Source organism: Eptesicus fuscus, chromosome 12, assembly GCF_027574615.1.
Source record: "Eptesicus fuscus isolate TK198812 chromosome 12, DD_ASM_mEF_20220401, whole genome shotgun sequence".
In the NCBI taxonomy this organism is placed as follows: Eukaryota; Metazoa; Chordata; class Mammalia; order Chiroptera; family Vespertilionidae; genus Eptesicus; species Eptesicus fuscus.
This window is the reverse complement of record NC_072484.1, coordinates 1,465,342-1,490,573: the sequence shown is the minus strand read 5'-3', so window position 1 is coordinate 1,490,573 and position 25,232 is coordinate 1,465,342. Positions and strand designations below refer to the sequence as shown.

At 56.1% G+C, this 25,232-nt stretch overlaps 2 protein-coding genes across 4 annotated transcripts; one reads left to right on the top strand and one right to left on the bottom strand.

Annotated features, from left to right (window-relative positions):
• The first annotated feature begins 6,934 nt into the window (after nt 1-6,934).
• On the top strand, nt 6,935-17,500 carry LSM14B (LSM family member 14B). Of its 3 annotated transcripts, XM_028133528.2 has the most exons (10): nt 6,936-7,243; nt 9,095-9,258; nt 10,129-10,258; nt 11,000-11,116; nt 12,938-13,108; nt 13,323-13,400; nt 13,606-13,767; nt 14,039-14,189; nt 15,828-16,012; nt 16,476-17,500. In XM_028133528.2, exons 1-9 carry the CDS (start codon nt 7,117-7,119, stop codon nt 15,997-15,999), a joined length of 1,272 nt encoding a protein of 423 aa, XP_027989329.1. In that variant the 5' UTR covers nt 6,936-7,116; the 3' UTR covers nt 16,000-16,012; nt 16,476-17,500. The 3 variants fall into 3 exon arrangements, with proteins under 3 accessions (XP_008155314.1, XP_027989329.1, XP_027989330.1); XM_008157092.3 differs by lacking the exon at nt 11,000-11,116 and having other exon boundaries at nt 6,935-7,243; XM_028133529.2 differs by lacking the exon at nt 13,323-13,400.
• A 1,914-nt stretch (nt 17,501-19,414) lies between these two features.
• Nucleotides 19,415-25,148, bottom strand: PSMA7 (proteasome 20S subunit alpha 7). Its single transcript, XM_008157095.3, has 7 exons — nt 24,932-25,148; nt 22,595-22,721; nt 21,856-21,980; nt 21,124-21,246; nt 20,651-20,770; nt 20,007-20,069; nt 19,415-19,630 (listed from the first exon to the last, which is right to left on the bottom strand). Exons 1-7 carry the CDS (start codon nt 25,025-25,027, stop codon nt 19,538-19,540), a joined length of 747 nt encoding a protein of 248 aa, XP_008155317.1. The 5' UTR covers nt 25,028-25,148; the 3' UTR covers nt 19,415-19,537.
• Between the last annotated feature and the right edge of the window lie 84 nt (nt 25,149-25,232).

Sequence of the window (25,232 nt, the reverse complement as noted above, 5' to 3'; positions counted from 1 at the left end):
CACATGCATAAAAGTGCTCAGGTCATGAGTATTCAGCTCGATGGATTTATTTTCACAAATGGAATGTGCACACCTGAGTAACCAGCACCCATAGGAGCCAGAAAGCCCCAACCCCCACTCCCAGACCCTCCCAGCCATTAGGCCGGTGACAACCATCCTGACATCTAACAGCCTGCCTGCATTAGCCTGCCTGGGGCTCTGCACACAGGAATTAGGCCCTTCATTCAGTGTGTGTCTCTCTGCTCTCTGTGCTGCTGAAGTCCACTCATGCGCAGTGATCCAGAATCTTCCATTGGGGCACACACCGCCACGAAACCATCCAAATTGTCATTTGATCTTCAGAACTATCTTCTATCTATACTAATAAAAGGGTAACATGCTAATTAGACCGGGTGACGGGACATCTTCCGGACAGTTAGGGGGAGACCAGTCTGGCAGGGGGCAATTGGGGGACGGCCAGGAAGGCCGGCAGGGGGACAGTTGGGGGGCGGCCAGGTCCGCCGGCAGGGGCGCAGTTAGGAGGTGATCAGGCAGGCAGGCAGGTGAGCTGTTAGGAGCCAGTAGTCCCGGATTGCAAGAGGGATGTCCGACTGCCAGTTGCGGGATCGGGCCTAAACCGGCAGTCGGACATCCCCCAAGGGGTCCCTGATTGGAGAGGGTGCAGGCCAGGCTGAGGGATCCCCACATGCACATATTTCATGCACCAGGCCTCTAGTCCTATCTAATAAGGAGGGGATATGCTAATTGACCGTCACAACCTCACAAAGATGGCAGTGCCCACAGCCAATAAGGAAGGAATATGCTAATTGACTGCCATGCCCTCAAAGATGGCAGCGCCTACAGCCATAAGATGGTGGCGCCCAGTCCCCTCAGCCCCGCTGGGGTGGCAGGCATGCGGCACAGCCGGGCCTGCCCCCAGGTGGGTCTGGCCGCTCTGCACGCCTGCCTACGGAGTCCCCCAGTCCCCTCAGCCCCCCAGCTGCCCAGGGCCGGCCCGAGGCACAGGCAAGCCTCGAATGGTGGCTGCCCAGCCACCCATGGCTGCCCAAGGCTCAGGTAACCAGGACCGACAGAGGCTTGCGCTGCCAGCAGTGGCAGCAGCAGAGGTGCGATGGAGGTGTCGCCTTCCCCTGATCGCCAGGTCGCCTCCTGCCCCTGAGGGCTCCTGGACTGTGAGAGGGGGCAGGCCGAGCTGAGGAACACCCCCTCCAGTGCATAACCCTTAAAAAATTCACAATCTTATTAGAGCGAGTGGATGATAAAAGCACAGTAATAACATCAGAATGTAAGGCAACAATACAGAGAGGAACAGAGGCAATTGCTAGGATGATTTTCCAATAATTAGTACAAAGAGTATGTGCTGTGAATTAAATAAAAAAAAGTATGTGTGGAAGTAGCTGCTTCATGAGTATGGCATCCCTTCCTATTTTAAAGGAAGCTGAGTTCCGTGTGAACTGTGAACTATGCTATGATATCTGAGGCACAGGACAAGGGAGGCCCTAAGTGTACTATGCTTTGATATTTGAGTCATTCTTTATTGTTCAATGTGATTTATTTCTGTACGCCTCAGTTTTGTAATAAATTACTAGAATAATACATCTTGCTATAAAATATTACTAGAAGATCAAATGATCAGATGACATTTATTGTTATTTTCTATAAATGAACACAATCTCTGGTATGCTAAAGTGATAGGTATTATAGAAATATTCATATAGGGAGACCTATAGGCTTGATTACAAGTGAGGCTTACTATCACAACCCAAATTTATTGCTTAAAAAAAAGCAGGGAGCCGAAACAGGTTTGGCTCAGTGGGTAGAGTGTCGGCCTGCAGACTCAAGGGTCCCAGGTTCGATTCCGGTCAAGGGCATGTACCTTGGTTGCGGGCACGTCCCCAGCGGGGGGTGTGCAGGAGACAGCTGATCGATGTTTCTCTCTCATCGATGTTTCTAACTCTCTATCCCTCTCTGTAAAAAATCAATAAAATATATTTAATAAAAAAAAGCAGGGAGCCAACTAGAAACTGAACCAAATATAAGCCCTTGAAGGGCAAATGTAAATTGGATAAGCTTTGCTATTACAAGAGCAAGAAGAAAAAATTCAGATGCAAGAATGAAAACCACATTGCATCCACTCTAAGTAGCTGTTAAAGAAAAAGAATGATATACTATGAAAATACTTAATACAGATTATAAAGACATTTGTTCAAAGAGGATTTCCTAGAGTAGGTGATATTTCAGTTAATTTTTTTAAATGTGAAGAGGTTAGCTAGATAAGAAAAAGTTGTAGGGGTCCTGAAATGCAGAGGGTGCAGGTGGGGCTGAGGGACCCCCCTCCGTGCACGACTCTCCTGCACCGGGCATCTAGTGTGTGTGTGTGTGTGTGTGTGTGTGTGTGTGTGTGTGTGTGTGTGTGTGTATATGCATGCCTAAGAGCCCGAACGACCGGCCGGTAGCTATGATGAGCACTGACCACCAGGGGGCAGACGCTCAATGCAGGACGCACACTGACCACCAGGGAAGTGCCGCTCAGCTGACTGACACACCAGACACTGGGCTCACAGCTGGCGAGCACCTCCCACCTCTGCAGCAGCGCAGTGGAGCCGGGATGAGCGGGAGCGGGCTTCTAGTTTATTGATAAATAAAAACAACCCACCCTAGCTGGTTTTGCACAGTGGATAGAGCATTGGCCTGGGGACTGAAGAGTCTCTGGTTCGATTCTGGTCAAGAGCACATGCCCAGGTTGCAGGCACATCCTCAGTAGGGGGTGTGCAGGAGGCAGCCGATCAATGATTCTCTCTCATCATTGATGTTTCCATCTCTTTCCCTCTCCCTTCCTCTCTGAAATCAACAAAAATATATATTAAAAAACAAACAAAACCCAAGTGTGCAGGGCAGTGTGCTCAGGTGTCACTCGGGCCCCACATTCCCCTTGCCCACACCCCACATTCCATTTCCTCACTCTCACTGTGGCCTTGGTGACTATGTCATGCTGTCCCTTCTTCCCTATGGAACCACCAGGAGGCAAGGACCAGGAGGTGACTGTGCTAGAACCCAAGCCCAGCGGTGGGGGAGCTCGTAGGGTGGTGGGGGTAGGCTGGGGTCCCCTGAGCTGCTGGCCTCCCACATTTCTGCTGTGGACTGCCCTGGGCCAGAGGCCAGGTGGAGGCATGGGGAAGAGAGGGGGAGGTGGAGGGGGTAGGAAAGACGAGGGGAGGAGGTGGAGAGAGAAAAGTAGAGAAGGGAGAAAGGGAAAGGGGAGAGGAGAGGGTGCGAGGTGCAGGAAGCTGTGGGCACTGCATTGGAGGAGATGGATTTTAGCAGGATTCTGAGCAGGTCGGATCTGGGGAACATTCCCCGCCCTCCTTCCTGTCTTTACCCAGGGCCACAGCTTGGGCTAGGGCCTCCCAGCTCCTTTCCGTGCCTCATGATCTTCTAGTGACACCTTCAAAGCCAGCTCTGACCTCCCCGCCCAGCCCACTGCAACCCCTCAGCTCCCTCCCACTCCTTGGCTCCAGCTCCCAGGGTGATGCATCTGCTCCTCCCATTGCAGGTCCTGAAGGAGAGGAGGGGACAGGCCAGGTCCTGTCTCACTGGCTCAGCCCTACATTCAGACCACTGCCTTGATTTCTGCTTATCTGTGGGCCACCTACTATTATTATTTTAAATAATTTTATTGATTTTTAGAGAGAGAGGAAGGGAGAGGGAGAAACATCGATGTGAGAGTGGAACATGGATAGGCTGGCTGCCTCCTGCACACCACCTACTGGGAGTTGAGCCCACAACTGGGGCCTGTGCCCTGACCGGAATCGAACCAGCAAGCTTTGGTGCACAGGACAATGCCCAACCAACTGAGCCACACTGGCCAGGGCTGGACCACCTATTTTTAACATTTCTTTAAATCAATTCACCTGTTCTGTTTTGCTCCTACTAAGCAATACCTGTGAAAACCATGGTCATGTGGTCATTCTTCCTGAAGTTGTATGTTAAGTCACCTGCTGCAGGATATTGGCTGTGTGACTCTAGCTAGACTGGTGATGACACCCAGAGCAGTCACACCTGCTTTTTTCCCTCCCCTTTTAATCCTCATGCAAGGAGTGATGATTTCCATTGACTTCCAGAGACAATGGAAGGAAAGAGGAGGGAGGGAGAGACATCGATGTGAGAGAGACACATTTAAGGGTTGCTTCCCGCATGCAAATCTGCAACCCAGGCACATGCCCTTGACTGGGAATCCAACCTGCTACTCTCTACTGAGCCACACAGGCCATGGCACACCTGCTTTCATTAGGGACTGCTTCTCCTCCTACATACAGTAGGCACTTAATAAGTGGCTCAAAGTCGCAGTGGAAACCTCGCCAGCTGTCTCTGTGGTCCTCTGCTTATCAGGTCTCTGATGTGTGGGCCCCTTGGCCTCTTTCAAAACCCTTTACGGGCACTGTGTTCTGGGATCCTCCCATCCACCAGTGAGACAGGGAGGTGAGCTATACTCTCCATTTGGTAAATGGAAAAACTGAGGCAGGGATCCTGACCTGCCCAGGGTTTTTCAGCTTCTCACCTCATCTCTCTACACCCCTTTACTCAGGACTGGGTGGGCACCAGGAAGAGCTATTTAAGGTGAAGGTGTTTGGTAGGTGTGTCCCGCCTGGAACACAGGCCACATCAATTGGCTCCTGGGTCAGGTTTAGGTCCCAGCCCAACTGCTCCCCTTCTGAGACCTTTGGCAAGCGCCCTGCCCTGCACTCTGGGCAGAACACCACAGGGTGAATGGCACGACCAGTGTTCCGGGGCCTGTGTGCCATGTCTATTTTAAGCCTTTGCCCTGCCTAGGTATTTGCTCTGTGGCTAATGTCCTCAGGAAGCCACCTGGCTGCACCCACACCCAGGAGCCTTGTGAGCTCCCAGTCTCCAGGAACTGCATCCCACCCTGGTTCTGGGGCTCTGGATCCAACTCCCTTTTCCAAGATAGAATCAGCTATTAGTGAAGAACGCAGCCTACCCCCAACACACACAGAGGCTTTGGCTCAGACACCAGAGGTGTGAAGCATAGCATCCTTGACCTTGGGCAAATCATGTTCTGGACCTGAAAGTGGGGGGAAGGAGGATGTGAGATGCTCCGGAGAACTGGGGCAGCACCTACTCCAGACAGGCGCACCGGTGGGGAAGGTTGTGCTGTGCTGAGGGAGAGTCCCATGTCATTGATCTCTCTCACTGGGGCTGGGTGAACTCTGTGGCTAGGCTGCCCCCATTCTTACCAGTGAGTTTTCAGGAGCCAAGAAGCAATTGTGGAACATACAGGTACATTTTGGCAGATAAATTTTGAAGACGTTTCCCTTTTCTCAAACTCATTACTGTTCTCTTACTAGATATTGCTGGGTGCAGGAGAGACCAGGGTTTACAAAGGGCAGGAGCCTGCCCCCCTCAACTATCCTGGAAAAGGGGAGTCAGTACGCCTACCTTGCTTAGTAGGTAAGTTCTCTGCAGCCGCTTCCCCCTAGTACTTACAGAAATACATTCACCTCTTAAGCAAGTACCTACTTAAATACTATGTATAAGCGAAATAGTTATTTCACAAAGCAATACTCTAATGTTTTCTTAGTCTGTTTTATTTGTATAAAATACTGGTCACTACCCATACCTTTTTTTCCCAGGACCCCAAAGCGGTAATCCAGAGAGAGGGAGAGGGGGAGGGGGGAGGGGGAGGGGGAGGGGAAGGAGGAGGGGGAGGGGGAGGGGGAGAGGGAGAGGGAGAGGGAGAGGGAGAGGGAGAGGGAGGGGGAGAGAGGGAGAGGGAGGGAGGGAGGGGGAGAGAGAGAGAGAGAGAGAGAGAAAGAGAAAGTGAGCGCACAAGCCCTAACCGGTTTGGCTCAGTGGATGAGCGTCGGCCTGCGGACTGAAGGGTCCCAGGTTCGATTCCGGCCAGGGGCATGTACCTTGGTTGCGGGCACATCCCCAGTGTGGGGTGTGCAGGAGGCAGCTGATCCATGTTTCTCTCTCATCGATGTTTCTAACTCTCTATCCCTCTCCCTTACTCTCTGTAAAAATCAATAAAATATATATTATTTTGAAAAGTGAGTGCACAGTTACTAATGGAGCTGAGCGCTGGACGGGGAAGGTGAATCCAAACCGACTGAGGGCCGCCAGATCCTCCACATCAGAGCCGGGGATCCGGCCAGGCCTGGGGCAGCCGGGCAAGGCGGCAGGCAGGCCCGGTCAGGCGGGTTTTGAGGCCCTGGTGGCGGGTGGTATTTACTTTAAGGCACCGGGAACGCCACCCCAGGTTTGGGAGAGGAGCAGGGTTCAATGAGAAGATGCGTTCAGCTCGTTATATCAGCGACTGACGCGCCGAAAGTGCTATTTACCGCAGCTACCATGCACCCCATGCCCCGAGAGCGACCCCGGTCCCTGCCTTCAGGATAGGGCCCTTCTCCCGTCTTCCCCCCCCCCCCCCCCCCCCGCCCCAGAACAGGGGCCCCAGCCTTCGACCCGCGGGACAGGGACCACCCCTACCCCGGCTTCACCCCCCGCCCCCAGGACAGGGGCCCCGGCGTCACCCCGCCGCGCAGAGACTAGCCACCTCCACCCCGGCTTCACCCGCCTAGGACGGGGGCCCCGGCGTCACGCTGCCGCGCACCCCAGCCCGCAACCCCGCCCCGCGCACGCGCGTTCCGCACCCCCATTCCCAACCCTCCTCCAGACCCTCCCGCCGCGTCTCGCGCTGCGGCCCCCACTCCGCCCCCGCGCGGGGCCCGCCGGGAGCCGACCGAGAAGGGCGGGGAGAGGGAGAAAACCAGCTGGAACTGGCGCGGCCGACTGCGCAGGCCAGGAGCGAGGGCCCGCCCCCAGGCAGGCGGCGCGGCCATATTTAAAGGGAGGCCAGCGCGCTGAGCCAATGGGCGGCGAGCGTGCGGGCGGGGCGTGGCGAGGTCCCGGATGTGGCTGCTGCGGCCCCTCCTCCCCCGCGCTCCCCTCGGAGACCCCGGTCGCGCGCGACTGCTCGCTAGCTTGTGTCCACACGGGCCCCTCGGTCGGCGGTGAGGAGGCACGGAGGCAGAGCGGACGACGAGGCGACTGCGCGGAGGCGAGCGGGCCAGGCCCGGCCGGGCGGCCGTCGCCATGAGTGGTTCGTCGGGCACCCCGTACCTGGGCAGCAAGATCAGCCTCATCTCCAAGGCGCAGATCCGTTACGAGGGCATCCTCTACACCATAGACACGGACAACTCCACCGTGGCGCTCGCCAAAGGTAGCGGCCCGCGGGCGCCCCAACCGCCCGACCCCGCCCGCCAACAGCCCGGCCCCACCCCCACCCCCGGGGTCCCCGCAGGATCCCGGGCCTTCACGCCTCTGAACCCTTCCCCCCGCAGGCCGTCTCCCTTGCAGGCCCCCACCCTCGGCCATCTTCTCCCCGGCCGCCCTTTTCCCCCCGGCTACCCCCTCCCCCTCGCCCCCGCAGGGCACAGCCCCTGCCCATCCCCTCCCCCGCAGGCCCTCACCCTCCTGGCACCCCCCTCCCTTCGCCCCCTTTCATTCCGCCCCCCGCCCCCGGGTGTTGTTTCCCTCCCCCGGGCCTCCACTCGGAGCCCCGGGCTCGGCCGGCACAAAGGTCTCCCCCGCCCCGGCGTTATTGTGTGCCGCCGGCCCGCCCAGCCTGTTGGAGTGGGGAGGTGGGGCGGGTCCAGCTCCCGCGGTGCCCCCCCTCCTCCACGCCGCCCTCCTCTGCAGGTGGGGGTCGTAGCTGGGCTGCTTTTTCCCCACCTGACTGAGGGGCAGCTGGCGCCGACCACCCGGTCCCGGTGGGGGTGGGGCGAGGGCCGGAGGCCCCTCCCTCGGCCCCCCGGCCTCCCCAGAAGGGGAGGAAACCCGGCTCCTGCAAGCCCTTCTGGAAAGTATTAAGCAGCCGTGGCCTTGAGCCTGAACAAATACCGCGTCTTATCGGAACCTCATGCCAGCACAGGAGCCTTGGCAGCTAGGTGCCCCCTTTTAAAGTGCTTGCTGACCCTACCCCAGACATTGTCTGTGGGTTTGCCCTTTACTGACAGATCGCTCCCTGTAAGCACTGGGAACCACACTGAGCCTTCTGGGACGCTTCGTGGAAGGAAGGTGGTTGGATTGTGGCTCTTTTCTGAGCTTGCTGAGGCAGGAGGTGGCCTCAAAGTTTCTTTGTCTACATCCTCCAAGAAAGATGGCGAGTGTCCTTTCTATGCCTCTTCCGGAGAAGTGCCGAGTGCAGCCAGGTCTACAGAATCCCTGTTGGTTTGGACCTGGGTAGGCCAGAGATACCACCAGAGGCCTTTAAGCGGGCAGAGCTCCCTCCGATGTCAGAGGGAGCCCAGGCCTCAGGGCTCACACTCCTTGTAGAGCCTAGTGCTCCAGTCCTGGCGCAGACTGCGCTGCTCGGGAAGATAGTTCAGGGTCAGGAGGTATGCGCTCCCTGTACTCTCTCCCTTGTACTCCGGGCACTTTGCTACATTTACATGACGTTCCAGTTGGAGAAACAGACCAAAGTAGCCCCGGGTCCGCCGCAGGAGTTGTGCTCAGATCAGATAGAGGGCGCCCAGAGATCTAAGGAGACCTGGTTGGGCTCCAGCCCATTGGGTAGAGAAGTCCCTCCGTAGACACACGAGCTGGTGGGGTGGGTCAAGTTCTGGATCCCCTCTGTAAAGGCTCCACCCAGGCTGGTGTGGGTAGGAGGGCGGAAACAATACTGTCCATGTATTCACTTCTCTCCCAGAAAAGGGGGGACTGCCCAGGGCTAATGTGTCCGCAGGTTCCTATCAAAAAGCAGCTGTTGGGCTTTGAATCTGTCAAGTGAGGTGTGAGGGGGTTCTGCAAAGCACCTTGTTCTCCTGTGAGCACATTGAGCTTCGTGAGGCTGCCAGGCCCGGGAGTTGTTCCTTGTGATTTTTGTGACCTAGAACTTTTTGGAGCTTTGCCAACTGGGGTCTTACCCGTTGACAATTGGAGGGGGGAGTAGTTGAAGTGTGGAAACCGGTGCTGGGCTATGGGTGGCACCCAAGGAAGGGGCTGTAGCCTTAAAGGGTTGGTTGAATGTACTTGGCTAGGACAACTAACGTGTTTTTCCTCTGCTCCTAAGTGAGGTCCTTTGGTACTGAAGACCGTCCCACAGATAGGCCTGCCCCTCCCAGAGAGGAAATTTATGAGTACATCATTTTCCGGGGAAGCGATATCAAAGACATCACAGTGTGTGAACCTCCGAAAGCTCAGCACTCTCTCCCTCAGGACCCTGCCATCGTCCAAGTGAGTGCGGGCTCTGTGCCTGTGGGACACGATCTCTGAGGGGCGCTGGAGGCCAAGTGGAACTTGGTGTCGACTGTTTGGCCAGAGCGCTCGAGGAATGGCCTTTTAATGAAGAGTTGTTTAGTTTTTGTCCAGGTTGTTGGTGTTGCCTTAACTCCTGCAGCATCAGTATTGTATGTGGAGTGAGACAATGCTGTGTGTGTGTGTGTGTGTGTGTGTGTGTGTGTGTGTGTTTCAGTGTGTCAGTCAGTGTCAGGGGGGCGGGTGAGTGCGCCCAAGGAATCTGTGGTCAGTCTAAATCCCCAGCGGTATGGTATGCATGGCATAAGATGCTAGCTGGGACAGCGGGACTTGTTCTGTTAACTCTGCCCAGATGTTAAATTGCAGTGCTGTGTTATGGTGTGTTTTGCCCAGGATTACCAGGGAGCCCAGGTTAATGTTTTCTCCTGACTTGTAAATTAAGTATTCACCAGCTCCTTTGGAGCACCAACTGCAGGGAGAAACCCCTAAGTGGGCCTGAGAGAATGGGGACTCTTGGCCTCCTTCCCATTGGGGGCAGGGCCAAGCTAAGGATGGTGTGTCTTCTCTCTTGCAGAGCCTAGACTACCTGATGCAAGCAGTGGGGAGCCATTAGAGGGCTTAATTGAGTTAGGAGAAATTTGAGTGAGAATTACCTGGGCAGGTGGGGCTGGGGATAAAATGTGGAGAAGGCAGCTGTAAGCTCCCTTAGACCATCCTGGGAGCTTACCCCCCTTAGGGTCACCCAAGCTTCCAGGAAGCAGGCTGGCAGACTGGGGTGTCTGTCCCTGTCTGAACAGGCCGGGTGACTGGGGCCTGGCGCTGCTCTCACCTGTGTGTCCCCTTGCTCAGTCTTCCCTGGGCTCGGGCTCCTCCTTCCAGCCGCACGTGCCTTACAGCCCCTTCAGAGGGATGCCGCCCTACAGCCAGCTGGCCGCCAGCTCCCTGCTCAGTCAGCAGTATGCAGCTTCCTTGGGTCTAGGTGAGTAACCTTTCTTTCTGCTAACCTGCCATGCTGTGGCCTCCAGGAAGCAGGCTTCAGCTCCTGATGGGGACACTGTGCCCTTCGAGTGCTAGGACGTTCAGTGACTACTCACTGAGAGTAGGAGAGGCAGCAGTCTGGGTCCTGGAACAGGTGAACCAAATCCATGTTCATTTGGTGTCAGCCCAGGTCTGGGGGAGGCCGTGGTACATTGCTTCAAAGACCTGATAACTTCCAGGTGTAATCACAGTACGTCTGACTCCTTGCACATTTGTAAGCCTGCAAATGTGAAACTTAAATACAGCACTGCCAGGTTACTTCGTCTTCATCCTCCTGTCGATGCCTCGCTCAGAAATTGTTTTCCCCAGTTGAATAACCCTGGAATAAGACTATCCTGACACGTAGTGAGGATCTGCTGGGCCTGGCCGAAGCTCTTCTGAGCAATCAGGCCATTGGGTTGGCAGCCTCACCCACCTCGCTCCTGCTCTAACGATAGGGTGTGATCAGGCCCTCAACGGTTGTGTGGGTCCCTTGCTTCTGAGTCCTGTTGTCTTGGCTGCTGCTCCTAGTGTGGCAGTGCCCTCTTGGCCCAGCTCCTTGTGTTTCTAGAACAGGTTTGTGTGAGCAAAGTGTCATAGGAGAGATGCTTGGCTCTTTCCAAGCCTGCTAAATGCAAGACAAGTGTCTCATTACTTATCTGTGCCCTTTCTTTTTGCTCTTCTCTCCTTTCTCTTCTTTTAGAGAAGCTGGTAAGCCCTCCAGCCTCAGCCGCAGCCTCCAGCCCTAGCTCCTCTCCATCTCCACAGCCCGTGTCAGAGCCTGACATGTCCTCAGAGCCACACCAGCTCACTTCCAAGGGTAACGGCAGTTTGAGAGAACTGCACGCTGTCTTTCCATCCTGAGAGCAGGGGGGTAAACCATAGATAGCCCAGAGGGACAGTGGCTGTGACAGGATTGGCTGAGCCTGTGGATCAGTTAAACTGCGTTTCTGGTTCAGCACATGGTCCTGACTTAGAAACTCTAGTTTTAAAGAAGGGCTAGAAAGAACCAGGGAGCCCTTCGCTTGCTGTGCTGTCACTGCCATGTGTGGGCACTGCCCTCTGCTCAGAGGGCTGTTCCCCTGGCTTTCGGCCCGTCCTCCGTGGTCTGGATTGCTGGGGAAGACTGCAGGGGAGCCTGCTTGAGCAGCTGCATGCAGCTCTGGGACCTGGGAAACACTCCTCACTCATCAAAATTGGGCCTCACATGGCTGAGTATGATGAAGCCACTTTAAAGTTGGGTGACCAACCCGAGCTCTTGACAGGTGAACAGTGTGGGCTGATGACCGGCCTGTTAATGCTGGTGGTGGTGGTGGTGGGGGTGGGGGGGGCGGGTTTCTGGCCTTGCCTGGCATTGGTTCTTTGCGTGTTGCTGGGGGTCTGGAGTTGACATGCATGACTGGAGGCAGAGCTCTGCCCACACCGTGTAGAGACTCACTCGGTCCAAGATAGTGCCTGTCAGCCTGTGTTTTGCATGTGCCCTGCACGGGCGCCAGTGCACTTGCGGTACCAAGGAGTGATGCTTTCTCCCTCCTTAAATGTTACGCAGACACTCTGTTGTTAGGACCCTGAGAACTGCGCCTAGGCAAGATGGTTTAACTGCTCCGCCGGTGTCAGAGAAAGCAAAGAGGCCCGAGGTTCTTGCCTGTGCGTTAGAGTGTGAGGACTCAGTTGGGCTGTGCGGCTCAGGGAAGGCTGTGCTGGGGAGGTGACAAGCCAGAGGAAGTGCTCTGGGGCAGTGCCCATTGTAGGGACACTGCAGTTGCCTGTGACAAGGCTGTTCCAGTCAGCCGTAGGAGTACTTTGATTGGGTGACAAGGAATTTGCCACAGTAATTTCTCTGGTTTTTGTCCCATTGGGAAAAAATTTGTGATCTTCACTTGTCCTGGGCCACCCCTCTCGAACTAAGGACCCCGAGGTTAGGGCTGGTCTTTTCTGTCTCAGACCTTGGTGCACTTCCACCCACAGACCCAGGACCGGGTGAGAGGGGAGTAGACAGCTGATGCGTAAGGCACATCCCTCTGTCCTCTTTCTTTAGAGGACCCTCTTGTGAGGCTCGGTTTCTGAGCATGTGTCCTGTGCTCAGGGCTGGGAGGGCAGCTCCACTGCCCAGGGCAGCCTGGAAGCCTTCGTTCTTTAGGACAAGCCTGGACCCTCCTCTGTAGTCAGCACTGCTCGTCTTTTCCGCTTTGTTATGCCTTATGCAAAAACAACAGTATCCTAAGACCTTAACTCCAATGGCTGGCCACTGCGTTTTCTGGACAGTCCCAGACTGGGATGGTTCTTGCTCAGTGTGGAACAAATCCTCATACGGCATCTCGGGACCACAAAGCCCCCTTGGGGTCAGAGCTTGTGTGGTATTTTGAAAGCCATTTCTAAACCACCTGGGAGGTGCTCCTTGTGGCCAGGTGTTTTCCCTCTGTGGGGTTTCCTCACAAGCCTGGGGCTCAGCTTCCAGGCTGAGCTGGCCTTGCTGCTGGGGCTAGCCGCAGAGGTGCGGCCTGCTGAGGGGGCTTGGACTGGGTCGGGTAGACCCCTTCTGGGTGGTTGCCTCTCCTCCTGCTTGAACAGAAGTGTCTGCGGGGACCGGGGAGCTTTCTCCTTTTCTCTGTTGTCAGTCTGCCTTCTCTCCCCAACTCAGGAGCTGGTTTTCCATCCATCCCAGTTGGCAAGAGCCCCATGGTGGAGCAGGCTGTCCAGACTGGTTCTCTTGATAACCTGAACGCCAAAAAGCTGTTACCTGGCAGCAAGGGCACCGTGGGGGTGCAGCTCAACGGGCGCCCAGCCCCGCCAAGCGGCAAGAGTGCCAGCGGTACTGAAACACTCGCTCCCTGGGGTGTGCTCCCTCTTCTCACCGTGCACACTGCTGCCTGGGGGCTCTGTAAAAGGAATTGCACCCCTCCTAAACACCACATGCATTTGCAGGGCAGGCCCCTGCCGCATGTCCCCTGGGGTGGTGCCACCTGCTTCCGTCCCAGCTTCTGCTCTGGCAGGCGCTTGCCTTACTCTCCCCTTTTGCGCCTTAGATGTAGTTCAGCCAGCCGCTGTGCAAACGCCAGGGCAGGTGAACGACGAGAACAGGAGGCCCCAGAGGAGGAGATCAGGTAACAGCTGCTGCCACGTTCTGGCGTGCTCTCTGCCCCCACCCTAATCCCCCCGCCTGCTTCTCTGGGCACGGTTTCAGGGGTGCCAGGGCTCGGTGGTGGCTTCAGTGTGCTCTCTTCTCTTTTCCTCTCTTTGTCATCTGTCTCGCACTCAGTAATATCATGTTGGTGGCTCATCAGCCATGACTGTCGTTTCTCCTCACAGGGAACAGACGAACAAGGAATCGCTCTAGAGGGCAGAGCCGCCCAACCAACGTCAAGGAGAACACAATCAAGTTTGAGGGGGACTTTGACTTTGAGAGTGCAAACGCCCAGTTCAACCGCGAGGAGCTGGACAAGGAGTTCAAGAAGAAACTGAACTTCAAAGGTCTGAATCCTCATGTGGAAATTGCCCTTTTTCTCCACGGAGTATCCACAGAGTGGGTCAGACAGCTGGAGCCATGAGATGGGGGGGCGGGGGGGCGGGGGTGATGGGGGCCAGTGTGGGAGCTATGCCCTGTAGGGTGGATGGCATGGGCTGGAGGGAGAAGCCACTTAGCACAGAGCACTCATTTGGCTGCTGAGTGACAGCGGGCCTGCCGAGACAGAGGTGCTTTTCCTGCCTCCAGCAACTCAGTGGGCTCCACTTCTCTGTGCAGATGACAAAGCTGAGAAGGGGGAAGAGAAGGACCCGGCAGTGGTGACCCAGAGTGACGAGGCTCCTGCTGAGGAGGACCACCTGGGGCCCAACTGCTACTATGACAAGTCCAAATCCTTCTTTGACAACATTTCCTCTGAACTCAAGACCAGGTCAGAGGGCGGGGGTGAGAGGGGTGGGGGTCCGGGTGAGCTGGTGGGAAAACACACTCTGCCTCAGTTTCCAGGACTGGGACGCACTCTCTTGGTGACCACTCAGCTCTCAGGTTCGGGCCCTACTCACGTGTCTGCCACAGTGGATGCATCTGTCCCCGTGGTGGCAGCATGGGAGGCCCTGGCAGTCACAGGCACTGAGGGCTCTGCCCGAGCCCCACTCTCACTTCCCTCTTGGCTTCTCTGCCCTGCCCATTTTTTTTTTTTAATATATTTTATTGATTTTTTACAGAGAGGAAAGGGGAGGAATAGAGAGTTAGAAACATCGATCAGCTGCCTCCTGCACACCTCCTACTGGGGATGTGCCCGCAACCAAGGTACATGCCCTTGACCGGAATCGAACCTGGGAGGCATCTGCCCTGCCCATTGAGGCTGGGCTGGCCCCACTCCCCAGCTGAGTGACTATGGATTTACTTCCTGATTCCCAGCTGACCCTGGAGGCCTGAGGTTCTTGCTACCTGAGTCAACTTGCCTGAGTGTTAGGAGTGTTCTGTTCCGGGTGCTCTTTCACCTGACGCTTGAGGCTGGGACCCCTTGTGTGATTTGTTGTCAGCACCTGACGGCTGGTTACTTAGGTGTTGCCCCGTGAACAAGCTAGACCAGGAGAGAAATCTGCCGAGCCAGGCATGCTGCAGAAACTCCGATCCATCCACTGGCAAGCAGAGTGTCGGGCACACTGCTGAGCATGGAGGGTGCAGCAGAAAGCAAGCTGGGGCTCCTCACTGCCCTGCGCAGGGAAAGTGGATGAGGAGGGGCAAGATACACACACATAAGACTGAAATGCATTGAGGAGAACCGGGCGGTGACTCGAAATGGGCTGAGGAGTGCTGTCTGCCAAGAGAGCAGGTTTTCAAGCCTGTTCCAGTGGGCAGGGCAGGCAGCTGTCAGAGGTTGGGAGCCCAGGATTGAAGCCACCTGACCTTTTGCCACGTGAGTCTTCGGTGAGAGTTGCTGCAGGTGGCCGCTTCCCAATAGTTCAGGTGTCTCAACTGGGGCTGGTGATGGAGAGAGGCTTGGCTTCTGAACTGCTTTGAAGGTGGAGCTAGTCGTTTGCTGGCAGGATGTGAGGAGAGCCGGTTGGCCTCAGTGGCAGCTGGGACACAGCTGCTGTTTCTTTAAATGAGGAGGATTGTTCACAGTTGCGGATCTTCACTAGAGATGCTTGGGGAACACAGGGTTCTGGAGCAGTGCTGTGCTGGTTCCCAGCACCCATAAAGTACAAGCACATTCCCGGGGACCCTGCCTATTTAGCCCAGCCCCTCCTCATCTGGTAGAAGCCTGTTTGGAGGGCCCATGGTCTGCTCCAGGTCTTGGAGAGTGTGCAGGCCTGAGCCCAGCGGCAGGAAGGCTTCCATTGGAGTGCAGTAGTACCATGGGCTTGTCTGGGGGACAGAGGCGTGAGCCCTGTGCCCAGCAGCCTAGTTCCGTGAGGAACAGGCCTGGAGCACCTGCATTGTTGGGTATCCAACTGCAGGGGACTAGCTGGGTCACCCCTCCAATGGCTCCAGGAACACAGTGACTCAGAAAGCTGGGATGGCTGCCCCTGCAGTCAGTTTTCACAGTCCTTGTCTGGTTCAGTTCCAGGCGGACCACGTGGGCTGAGGAGAGGAAGCTCAACACGGAGACCTTCGGGGTGTCGGGAAGGTTTCTTCGTGGCCGTGGATTCCGAGGTGGACTGCGAGGGGGCAGGGGCAGTGGCACCACCCGGCGCAACCCGACTTCCCACAGAGCCGGGACTGGCAGGGTGTGAAGAGCAGCCGGAGGTGCGTGGGGGACCTGCGGGTCCTCTAAGGGGAGGGCATGGGGACACGGTACCCCCGCAGGGAGCCTCTTCAGGAAGCGTGCAGAGCCGAGGGCCGCCCTCCAAACCTCCAGGGGGCTCTTGGGGGCCCCGGGCCCAGCGTGGTCAAAGTGGGTTCCTGTGCAGGAAGGCTGGGTGCTTGTTCCTCGGAGCGGGGGGGGGGCTCAGCCGGGAGAGCTTGTGACAAGCCAGGGTCTCGGCGCAGCCTGGCCCTGGCTTTTTCACGAGGTCCCGGGTGACGTGTGTGCCCCTAGGGTCTGGGTGGTAAGTGGGTCGTGGTGGATGGGACCCAGAGCTGCCTGCTGCGGCATGCATACAGAAAGAATTTTCCTGGTGGGCTGTGATGGGGGAGTCTGGGAATCCCTGGCCTGCCATGGGGGGACGCCTGCTGAGTGCACTCACATGATGTCATGTTCCCCCTGCAGGCTCCTGCAGAGGCAGCGGCAGAAACGAAGCTGAGTGAGGACGCTGCACTTACTGGACAGACAGACGTTGGGTCACCGTTTATTACTTTTGTTTTGACGTCATTGAACTTGGACATGGTCCGAGTTAGAACTGCTCATGTTCGGGGAGTGTTTAGGGTGACCTCTCTTGAGGTCTCTGGGTCTTTCCTCTTCAGTTACGCACAGTCTAACCTAAGGTTTTGGTGTTTTGCAAAAAGTTTTCTAGAGCGAAAGCTTGATCCTCACTTTGAAAAAAATTTTTTTTTTTACAACTTTGACTTTTAAAGTGGACCGTGTGGCAGCCAGGCACAGCTGTCACCCAGCTGGCCCTCGTGCTGCTGGCCTGGTACCCCCACTGCCACTGGTGGGCCTCAGGAGCAAGGCAGGGCCAGCCCAGGGGGTGTGGGGTCAGGTGGGCCCCAGTAGGGAAAGTGGAGGTCCTGCAGATCATGTGTGAGCAGACAGACCACCTGATGTCCAGGGTGGTGGTGTCAAGGTTGGGACTGGCAGGCTAACACACTTGGAGGCACAGAAGGGGCCTGAACATGAGCTGGGAGCTGTTGCTCAGAGTCTGGCTTCCATAGGAATCAGGGTTGGGGTGGCATACCCATCCTTTCTGTCCTGCCAGTCAGTGTTGGACTCAGGCCACTGTTCGAGTCTCATCCACTTGGAAATGAGCCAATCTTTTTTGCAAGCTCGGCTGATGGAGCTCCGAGTTGTAAATAGTTGTGTGTTTTGTAGGTGGGTGGAGGGAGGTGGGGTGTAAACTGCTGCATGAGTAAATGGGTCACCTTAGTACAAGCATGCTCTCCCCGAAGACAGGGCCGCACCTTGGTGACTGAATTCCCTAGATGGCTATAAAGATTTTGGTTCTGTATTAAGTTACTGTAAAAGCTTGGGTTTATTTTTGTAGGACTTAATGGCTAAGAATTAGAATGTAGCAGTGGGGCTGCTCTGTTGGAGTAATGTATATTGTAATTAAAATAAACACGCAAACTTTAAAATTTTCTTCTCTGCTTTGAAAGTACGTGGTCCCGTTGACACTGCCTGAATCCCCTCACACCTGACAGGCTGGCCCCAGGCAGGCCTGAGCAGGTCGGCCTTAGGGGACCTCTGATGCTCGTCTCAGCTGGACTGGGCAACATGTCAGGCCCGTTCACCGTGGGCCACCCTTTTGGAATGAGTGGCTCTGCTTTCCTGACACAAAGTAGTTTCTCAAACTCAGTTCACAAATGAACCTGATTCAGAAATGGTTCCTTGGCCCATCCCTTACACAGCTTCTAAGCTGCCAAGCATCCCTGTTCTCTGCTTTCAAACCTGTTCCAGGGCTGGGCCCTGGGCTACAGAGCAGCAGACAGGCCTCGTTTCAGACTTTGAAGCATCCCTCCTCTCTGAGGGGTTTGGGGTGACTTTAGAAGCAACACACTGGTTAGCTGTGTCTCCTCCCTCCATACCTGCCTGTGGTCCAGTCAGGCCGAGTTGGACTGAGCAGCAGGCCTCTGAGGTCTTGGGCCTGGCTGTCACTTACAATTTGACAAGTTTTTGGCAAACTTCCAGTTTTTGGGGGCAACTAACATCCTTGACCAATGAAAATCCTCCCAGGTGCACATGCTAGATTCGGATAAACAGGGCACGAATTTGAAATTAGTTGGGAACAGTTGGACTAAAGTATTTTCTGTGCTGAGATTCTACATTCTACATATTGTCAATTCAGTTACCATGTGACCAACGCTGCTGCTCAAGTCTTGAACTGAAAACCATTGACAGTTGGTTTTAGGTTGAACTAAAGTATCTGGGCCTCTTGATTCCTTTTTAGAAGGTAGATTACATGTGCCCTCAAGGGGAATGTGGAGTAAGAAAGCTACTGATGGAGGCAGAAAGGGGGACCCTAAAATCCTAGCAGAGTTGTAAGGGGCAACCAGCCCAGGGACCCAAAGGCCACCTGTCACCAAGACCAGCGGCCTCCTGCAGTGGCAGGCCAATGGGCTTGTTAGGGTTTTCTGTAGGGACATTAAGACTGACTTCCACTGCTGCTGGCCTAGAGGCTAGGACGACGGGTTTTCTGGCTAAAAAGTGAGCGAGGCACTGGCTGGGTGGCTCAGTCGGTTGGAGCTTCATCTTGTACACTCAAGGGCTATGGGTTTGATTCCTGGTCAGGGTGCATGCAGGAGACAACCGGTCCATGTTTCTGAACACTACCCGCCCCCTTCCTCTCAAAATCAGTAAATGTCCTCAGTGAGGATAAAAAGATTAGAAAGTGAGAGGGTGGGTAACAGTAAGCACCAGAAGTCTTAGTGGAGAAAATGGGAGAAGTGTTGACCTAGTAAAACCATAAACACAGGCTAGTTCTGAACACAACTGCTACTATGCAAAATTTTGGGGTAAGCACTTAAACTGGGTGCTATTTGTCCTTGACCTTATGTTAATTAGGAGCTTGAACAAAGGTCAAAGGAACAATCAACCTATTTGGAACATGAAAAGGAGGGTTAGAAGTGCCAGGTGCCCCTACCTACAGCAGCCTCGCACCGCAGCCCTGACACCCCTGGCACTGCGTGCGCTCCGACTCCTTGCAGCCCTAGCACAGTCCCCAAGGGACAACCCCCACTCAGTCTGTGGCTGTTGTCTTGGAGCCTGGCAACAAAGACGGGGAGGAAAGCTTTCAGAGACTGACCACGAGGGGTCAACTCCACTTCCTCAAGAAATACTAGAATTCCAGCCCTGGCCCGGTAGCTCAGTTGGTTAGATACGCCAAGGTTGCAGGACACCAGTCAGGGCACATACAAGAATCAAACAATGAACGCATAAATAAGTGGAACAAATTAATGTTTCTCTTTCTTCCACTCAAGTCAATAAAAATAAAAATTTTTTTAAAAAAAGAGCTACCATAAATCCACCCAAAAGATGCATGGCCCATAAAAAGGCAAGGTTAAAAACATGGAGTTTATTGTAGGACACAGACGGGGAAGTCAGTGCCTGCACGCTGGTTGGTTCTCACATCACCCATGATTTGCATTTAAAAATTGCTCCCAGCAAGATTTGATTGATCATGATGCTTTCTTTTGTTTCTTCTTTTCATTTTCTTCTTTTTCTTTTTCAATTTCAGCCACATATTTCTCAATTTCTTCAGGATTTAAAATCTACCAAAAGAGAGTTTCTGGTTAGCCCCTCAGCCTCCGAGGTGCCCCAGTGCAGTAAGGCCCCCCACAGGGAGGGGGCTCCTGGACGCTCTACAGCTGCTTCTGCAGGTTGACAAGGCCACGTGGCCTGTGTGGGGATTAGTGAAAAGCAGAAGCCAACCTGCACAGGGCTGCCGGCTTATCCGCGTGCCAGGAGCACATGTGATCACCATCTGTGACCATGCGGTCAGCCCTGGCGTGCTTGCTTCCCACCCGTTTGTGGGGAGCCTTGCAAAGAGCCTTGCCTGGTGCTAAAGCCACAGCAGCGCGAACCAGCACTGCCCTGCCCGTCCCCAGGAGCGCCCCACTGTGAAAACAGCAAGAGGCATGGGTTTACCTTGAGGGGCTGGTCTCGCCTCATGACAGCCAGTTCGATGTTTTTGCCGCCCGACTGAACCACCTTGGGAGGAGCGGGAGAGAAGAGCATTAGAAAGCCACGCCCACCTCAGGACCAAATAGGGTCACCAACCATCGGTCTGTGAGGTCCGAAAGGTTGGCGACCGCTGCTGCTGCTGCTTTAGAGGATCACCTGTGCACCCAAACACACCACTGCCACTCGGGACAGGCCGGGCACACTGCAGTCCCAGCACCCACAGCTTCTGCGCTGCCTCCTGCCTCCTGGCAGTCAGACCTTGGCTGGGTCTCTGGTCCCTGCTCCTGCACAGCAGCTGGGCTCCTGACACCAAGCCCCGGTTCTCTGTACCCCAGCCTAGCCTCCAACTAGCCCCTCTCTGCCTCTGGCTTTACCCTTTAGCATCTGCAAGATGCTAGACCACACAACTCCCAGCAGTCCTCCTAATTTCTGCTCTCCCAGTAGCCGGAGCCCCAGGAAGGCTGAGTGTGATTGTGAGCTGTGCCCACTGTGCCAGTCATATGCAGGAGCTGGTTGAGCAGAGCAAACCCTTGTAACCTGCCACCCAGGGAACACCTTCATGGCATGGGTGTCCTCACCGGCTTGCCCAGATGCAAAGGCACACTTACTTCCAGGAGGGCCTTGATCACCAGCTTGATGGTCAGATCGTCTGTCTCGATGGCTTCGTCAGTATAATTCTTCTCCAGAAACTCACGCACTGACTTGGCACCCCGGCCTATGGCGTTGGCCTGAGGAGTGTTATACGTCACAGGACAATTCAGACCCAAACCAACAACTCGGCCACTGTGTGGGCCGGCCAGCCGCCACCCTGCTCGTCCTGTGTGCTGTGCTTGAGAGCAGCCTGGGCTCCCGGCCCTGTCCCGATTCTCACCAATAGTAGATACCATTTCGTTGCTGACAGACTCGTGATCATTTCACTTTAAGCCATGAGTCCTTACAGCTCACTGCCCTTTCCCCCCAAACAGTGCTGTTCAACAGGCTGTGCACACACACACCTGAGGGAGGCACAGCCCCCCAGTGGCCTCCCAAGCCCCTTTACTGTGGTAACACAGCCTGCAACCCCTCTCTGCCAGGGACTCACCTTCCAGGCATGGTATGTGCCCGACGGGTCAGTCTGGTAGAGTCTGGGGGTGCCATCAAAGTCGAAACCCACAATAAGGGCTGAGATGCCGAACGGCCTGCGCCCATTGCTCTGCGTGTAGCGCTGACAGGAAACGGAACACGTCACTGTGCCATCTCAGCACCACAAGCCCGCCCACGCCCACAGGCAGTCTCCACTGCACTTAGTGAAGGATGAGGACAGCCCCAGGTCCCCTCCTCAGGTTACTTCTAAGGATGAGCAAGAATAGCAACCGCTCCCTCTCTTCTTTTCTGCATTCTCACCCAGCCAGCCAGGCTGGGCCCAGGGCCGCCCCATGGAGCACGGCTGAGGTCACGCGGAGGGTGGGACAGCAGACACACATCCTGGCTGCACAGCTGGTTTGAAAGGTGACCAGCAGTTCACCTTAGGGCAGGGGTGGCTTCCAGCCCCTCCCAACTCCTTAGTGACCATCGCTCAGAATGGCAAGATAAAACTATCCCTTCCCTCCAGAAATAGGCGTGTGGACTGCCCCATGCCCATCAACAAGAACGATGCCACCAACATGGGCAAGTGACAGCAAACACTTGCACAAGCAGGGCTGGGCACCGGACGAGTGCAGGCCTCGACTTTCCTGCAGTGCCGTGTGCCAGCACCCACACTATACAGCAGGACACCCTCCAGGACCAAGCAGTGACCACACGTGTGCAGGGCCGAGCTGCAGGTGGGGCCTACCTGCTTCAGGCTGGCGATGTAGCGGGTGATGTACTCCACGGTGACCGGGTCCTCCACCGTCAGCCGGTGGCTCTGGCACTCCACCCGTGCCCTGTTGATGACTATCCTTGCGTCGGCGGTAAGGCCTACAGGACAGCAGAGCATCACCGCGTGGCCATGATCAGAGACACAGATCACATGAGCAGACAGCAAGGGTTCCAAAACCAGTCCTCTAAAGCAGCGGTCGCCAACCAGTGGTCCGCGAGGTCCGAAAGGTAGGCGACCACTGCTCTAAAACTCAGCACGGGGTCCATTGGCAGCACCTACCCCAGACTGGGTGGACCGCTCAGCCTCTGGGCTCACCAAGAGCTGTGTGTGCCAGGCCCCGTGAAGTCAGGCAAGTCACCCTCGTTTAGCACAGGGGAATGGGCACGTTCCCCAAATGGACCCACCAAGGGAGGAGAGCACTGAGAACACAGCTCCCACCAGCCCCGCTGCACAGGCGCAGTAGCTGTAGAAAGCCTGACCTCTCTAGACAGTAACTATAATCAGGGACGTGCCGATGACAGTGGAGGTGACAGCAAAGCCCTCTGTCCTGGGGTAGCTATTCCTGCAGCCTCGGCTCCAGCCACCAGGGGCAGCGAGCCTCCTCACCAAGAAACCACGGCCAACCCTTTAAAGGCCCAAATCCATTGCTTTCAAGGACGCGGGTTTACCCAGTTCGCACGTCTCCCAAAGCTCCGCTTGGCCCCAGGCTCACCTGCGAACGCCATGCAGACGTTGTCGTCCAGGGCACAGATCTTCCGCACTGTCCTCTCATCCTGCAGTTTGGCCACCGACTTCTTTTCCACACCAAGGACAACAATGTCTTTTCCGCGAACGCCAACCTTCAAGAAAAACCAACACGGCACTAAGAAAGGGACCTGAGGGTGTGCAGCAGGCATGGAGCTCTGAGCAGGTGTTCAGGGTCCTGGGCCACCGCTGTGGGTGCCACGCTGGCCAACCACGCTACTGACCTGCTGTGGTAGAGCTCCCCCAGCTGTCGTGACCGTGCCCAGTCCTGTAGCTTCAATGACAACACCTGTGGTGTCATCAGTGTGTACGTGTGTCACTCAACCCCCTGAATCGGTCATACGAAAGGCCTCGCAGCCCGAGACCCTGGGTCCAAGCCAGGTGTTCTGAAAGTCGTGGTTCTGTGCTTGTGACCTACACTACTACCCACCCTTCCTGTGAATGTGTGCAGGACACCTGTACCTACTATTCCTGGGAGGTTAGCACTGTTTACGGCTGGCACTGAACAGGGGAGAAGGACGCATTAAAACTACTGCGTGTTGCCGAAACCGGTTTGGCTCAGTGGATAGAGCGTCGGCCTGTGGACTCAAAGGTCCCGGGTTCGATTCCGGTCAAGGGCATGTACCTTGGTTGCGGGCACATCCCCAGTAGGGGGTGTGCAGGAGGCAGCTGATCGATGTTTCTCTCTCATCGATGTTTCTAACTCTCTACCCCTCTCTCTTCCTCTCTGTAAAAAATCAATAAAATGTATTTAAAAAAAAAAAACAAACTACTGCGTGTTAATCCCCCACCCCACCCCTGGTCCCTGGCAATGCAGGTGCAAGACAAATGCAGGGCTCCTCAGCCTGGCGCAGCGGCCCTGGGCTGGCTAACTCTGAGGTGGGGGCTGTCTGTGCGCTGTAAGGTGTTTACCCCTAGATGCCAGAGGCACCCTCTATAGTCTTGGACATCAAACAATGTCTGCACAGGCTACCAAATGCCTCTGGTCTGCCGTGTCAGATTTCAAGGCGCTTTCTTCAGAGCTCCCCGGGACAGGCAGGCAGGCCCTGAGGTGCTAGGTGGGTTAAGCAAAGCCAGCCTCATCATATTGGGGGGGGGAGGGTGTTAAGGGGTGACAGGGGAGAGGTCAGCAGACTCTCGTTCCACTGCTCTTTAAGCTGAGTTAGGTCACAAGATGGATTCTGATCTTAATTTCAAAAGATGTTCAAGAAATGGAAACACCAAAATTCACAGAATTGTGCGTTCTTTGTTCTGCTTGCTCAAATCTCTGAAATACCAGGTAATAAAAGAAAAACTGACCAATAAGCAAACTGACAAGGACGTTTGATTTTCATGAATTTCAAAATGAGAGGTACTGCTCAGGACAGTGGGTCAGCGCACTGCCCGCCCCCGCCCTCCCCGCTCAGTGGGAACTACTCAGCTCATACCAAGAACCTCCACTTTTTTCTGGAAGCCCCCCTGCACCTGAGGACAACGGTTCTCGCTAGTGGGGAGGTCCCCTAACTGGGACCTATCTGGATGCACTTAAGTCACCTGCTTACTTCACATTCACAGTTAGTGAGCAGCCAGCCCAGCCCTGCTCACACGCAGGGGCCTCAGCACAGCCCACACCCAGCCACACGGGCGATGGCGGGGGCGGGGCGATGGCGGGGGCGGGGCAGGGCGGCGCAAGATGGCCGTCACCTCCCAGGCCCGCTCTGCGCTACAGAGAGGCAAGAGGAAGGTGGCACTTTGAAGCTCATCAATCGTACCCTATTTGCTGGTTTGCAAAGCACCTGACGATCACCAGCTAACACCCCCTCAAGGGCCCTTGTTGAAAACCCGGTGTTGGGAGGGCGGTCCCATCAGCCTGCCGGTCCCGCCGCTCCCGCCCGGGCACCCACAGTGCACAACGTGCCCTTTCCATTTCCTTCAGGGATACCGACGCCTCGGCTCCCGTGCCCAACTAACGCCAATCGGACAAAAAGCACTGACGACAAAGAGGAGACTGTCGGCGCGGCCACGGCCTGGGCTCAGTGGCAGGACGCACCCGGGCCTCCGGGCCCCATTGGGACGCTCCCTCCAGAGCCCCCTGCTGTCCATTGCCGGGGTCCCGTTCGATGGGTGGCACCCCCCCGCCCCGGCAGAGAGACCAGTCCGGGCCTCGCGGATTCCTAGGTGCACCCCGATCCCCAGGCCGAGCCCCTGCCGGCTCACCGCACCTCCCGCGCCCCCGCGCCACGGGCCGCCCCGCTTCCAGCTGCACCCCCGGGACCGCCTGCTTCCGGCCGCCCAGCCCGGCCCGGGCGCAGAGTTCGCCGCTCACCGCGGTCGAGCCCTTCTTCACGGCCTCCTGCGCGTACTCCACTTGGAAAAGGTGGCCGTCGGGCGAGAAGACGGTGATGGCGCGGTCGTAGCTCATGCTGGCGAGCGGCGCGGCCAGGCACGGAAAAGCGCACACTCACCGCCGCGCGGCCCACGACTCACCGCTCCGCTCGGCCGTGCCGCGCCCGCCCGGCACCACCCACTGCGTCTGGCGGCGTGAGGGAGCGTCGGCGGCGTCGAGCGGACGTGCGCGCGCCGGGGCGGGGCCGGGCCGAACCACCGGCGGCCGGGGGCGGGGGGCG

What these genes read in the sequence shown, in the direction of transcription:
- LSM14B (XM_028133528.2), top strand. Translation starts at nt 7,117, where the DNA reads ATGAGTGGTTCGTCGGGCACCCCGTACCTGGGCAGCAAGATCAGCCTC. An exon ending in ACACCAGCTCACTTCCAAGG is followed by an intron (nt 11,117 to 12,937) that starts GTAACGGCAGTT and finishes TCCCCAACTCAG; the next exon opens with GAGCTGGTTTTCCATCCATC. An exon ending in GAAGAAACTGAACTTCAAAG is followed by an intron (nt 13,768 to 14,038) that starts GTCTGAATCCTC and finishes TTCTCTGTGCAG; the next exon opens with ATGACAAAGCTGAGAAGGGG.
- PSMA7 (XM_008157095.3), bottom strand. Translation starts at nt 25,027, where the DNA reads ATGAGCTACGACCGCGCCATCACCGTCTTCTCGCCCGACGGCCACCTT. An exon ending in ACATCGCCAGCCTGAAGCAG is followed by an intron (nt 21,247 to 21,855) that starts GTAGGCCCCACC and finishes GTTTCCTGTCAG; the next exon opens with CGCTACACGCAGAGCAATGG. An exon ending in TGATCAAGGCCCTCCTGGAA is followed by an intron (nt 20,070 to 20,650) that starts GTAAGTGTGCCT and finishes GCTCCTCCCAAG; the next exon opens with GTGGTTCAGTCGGGCGGCAA.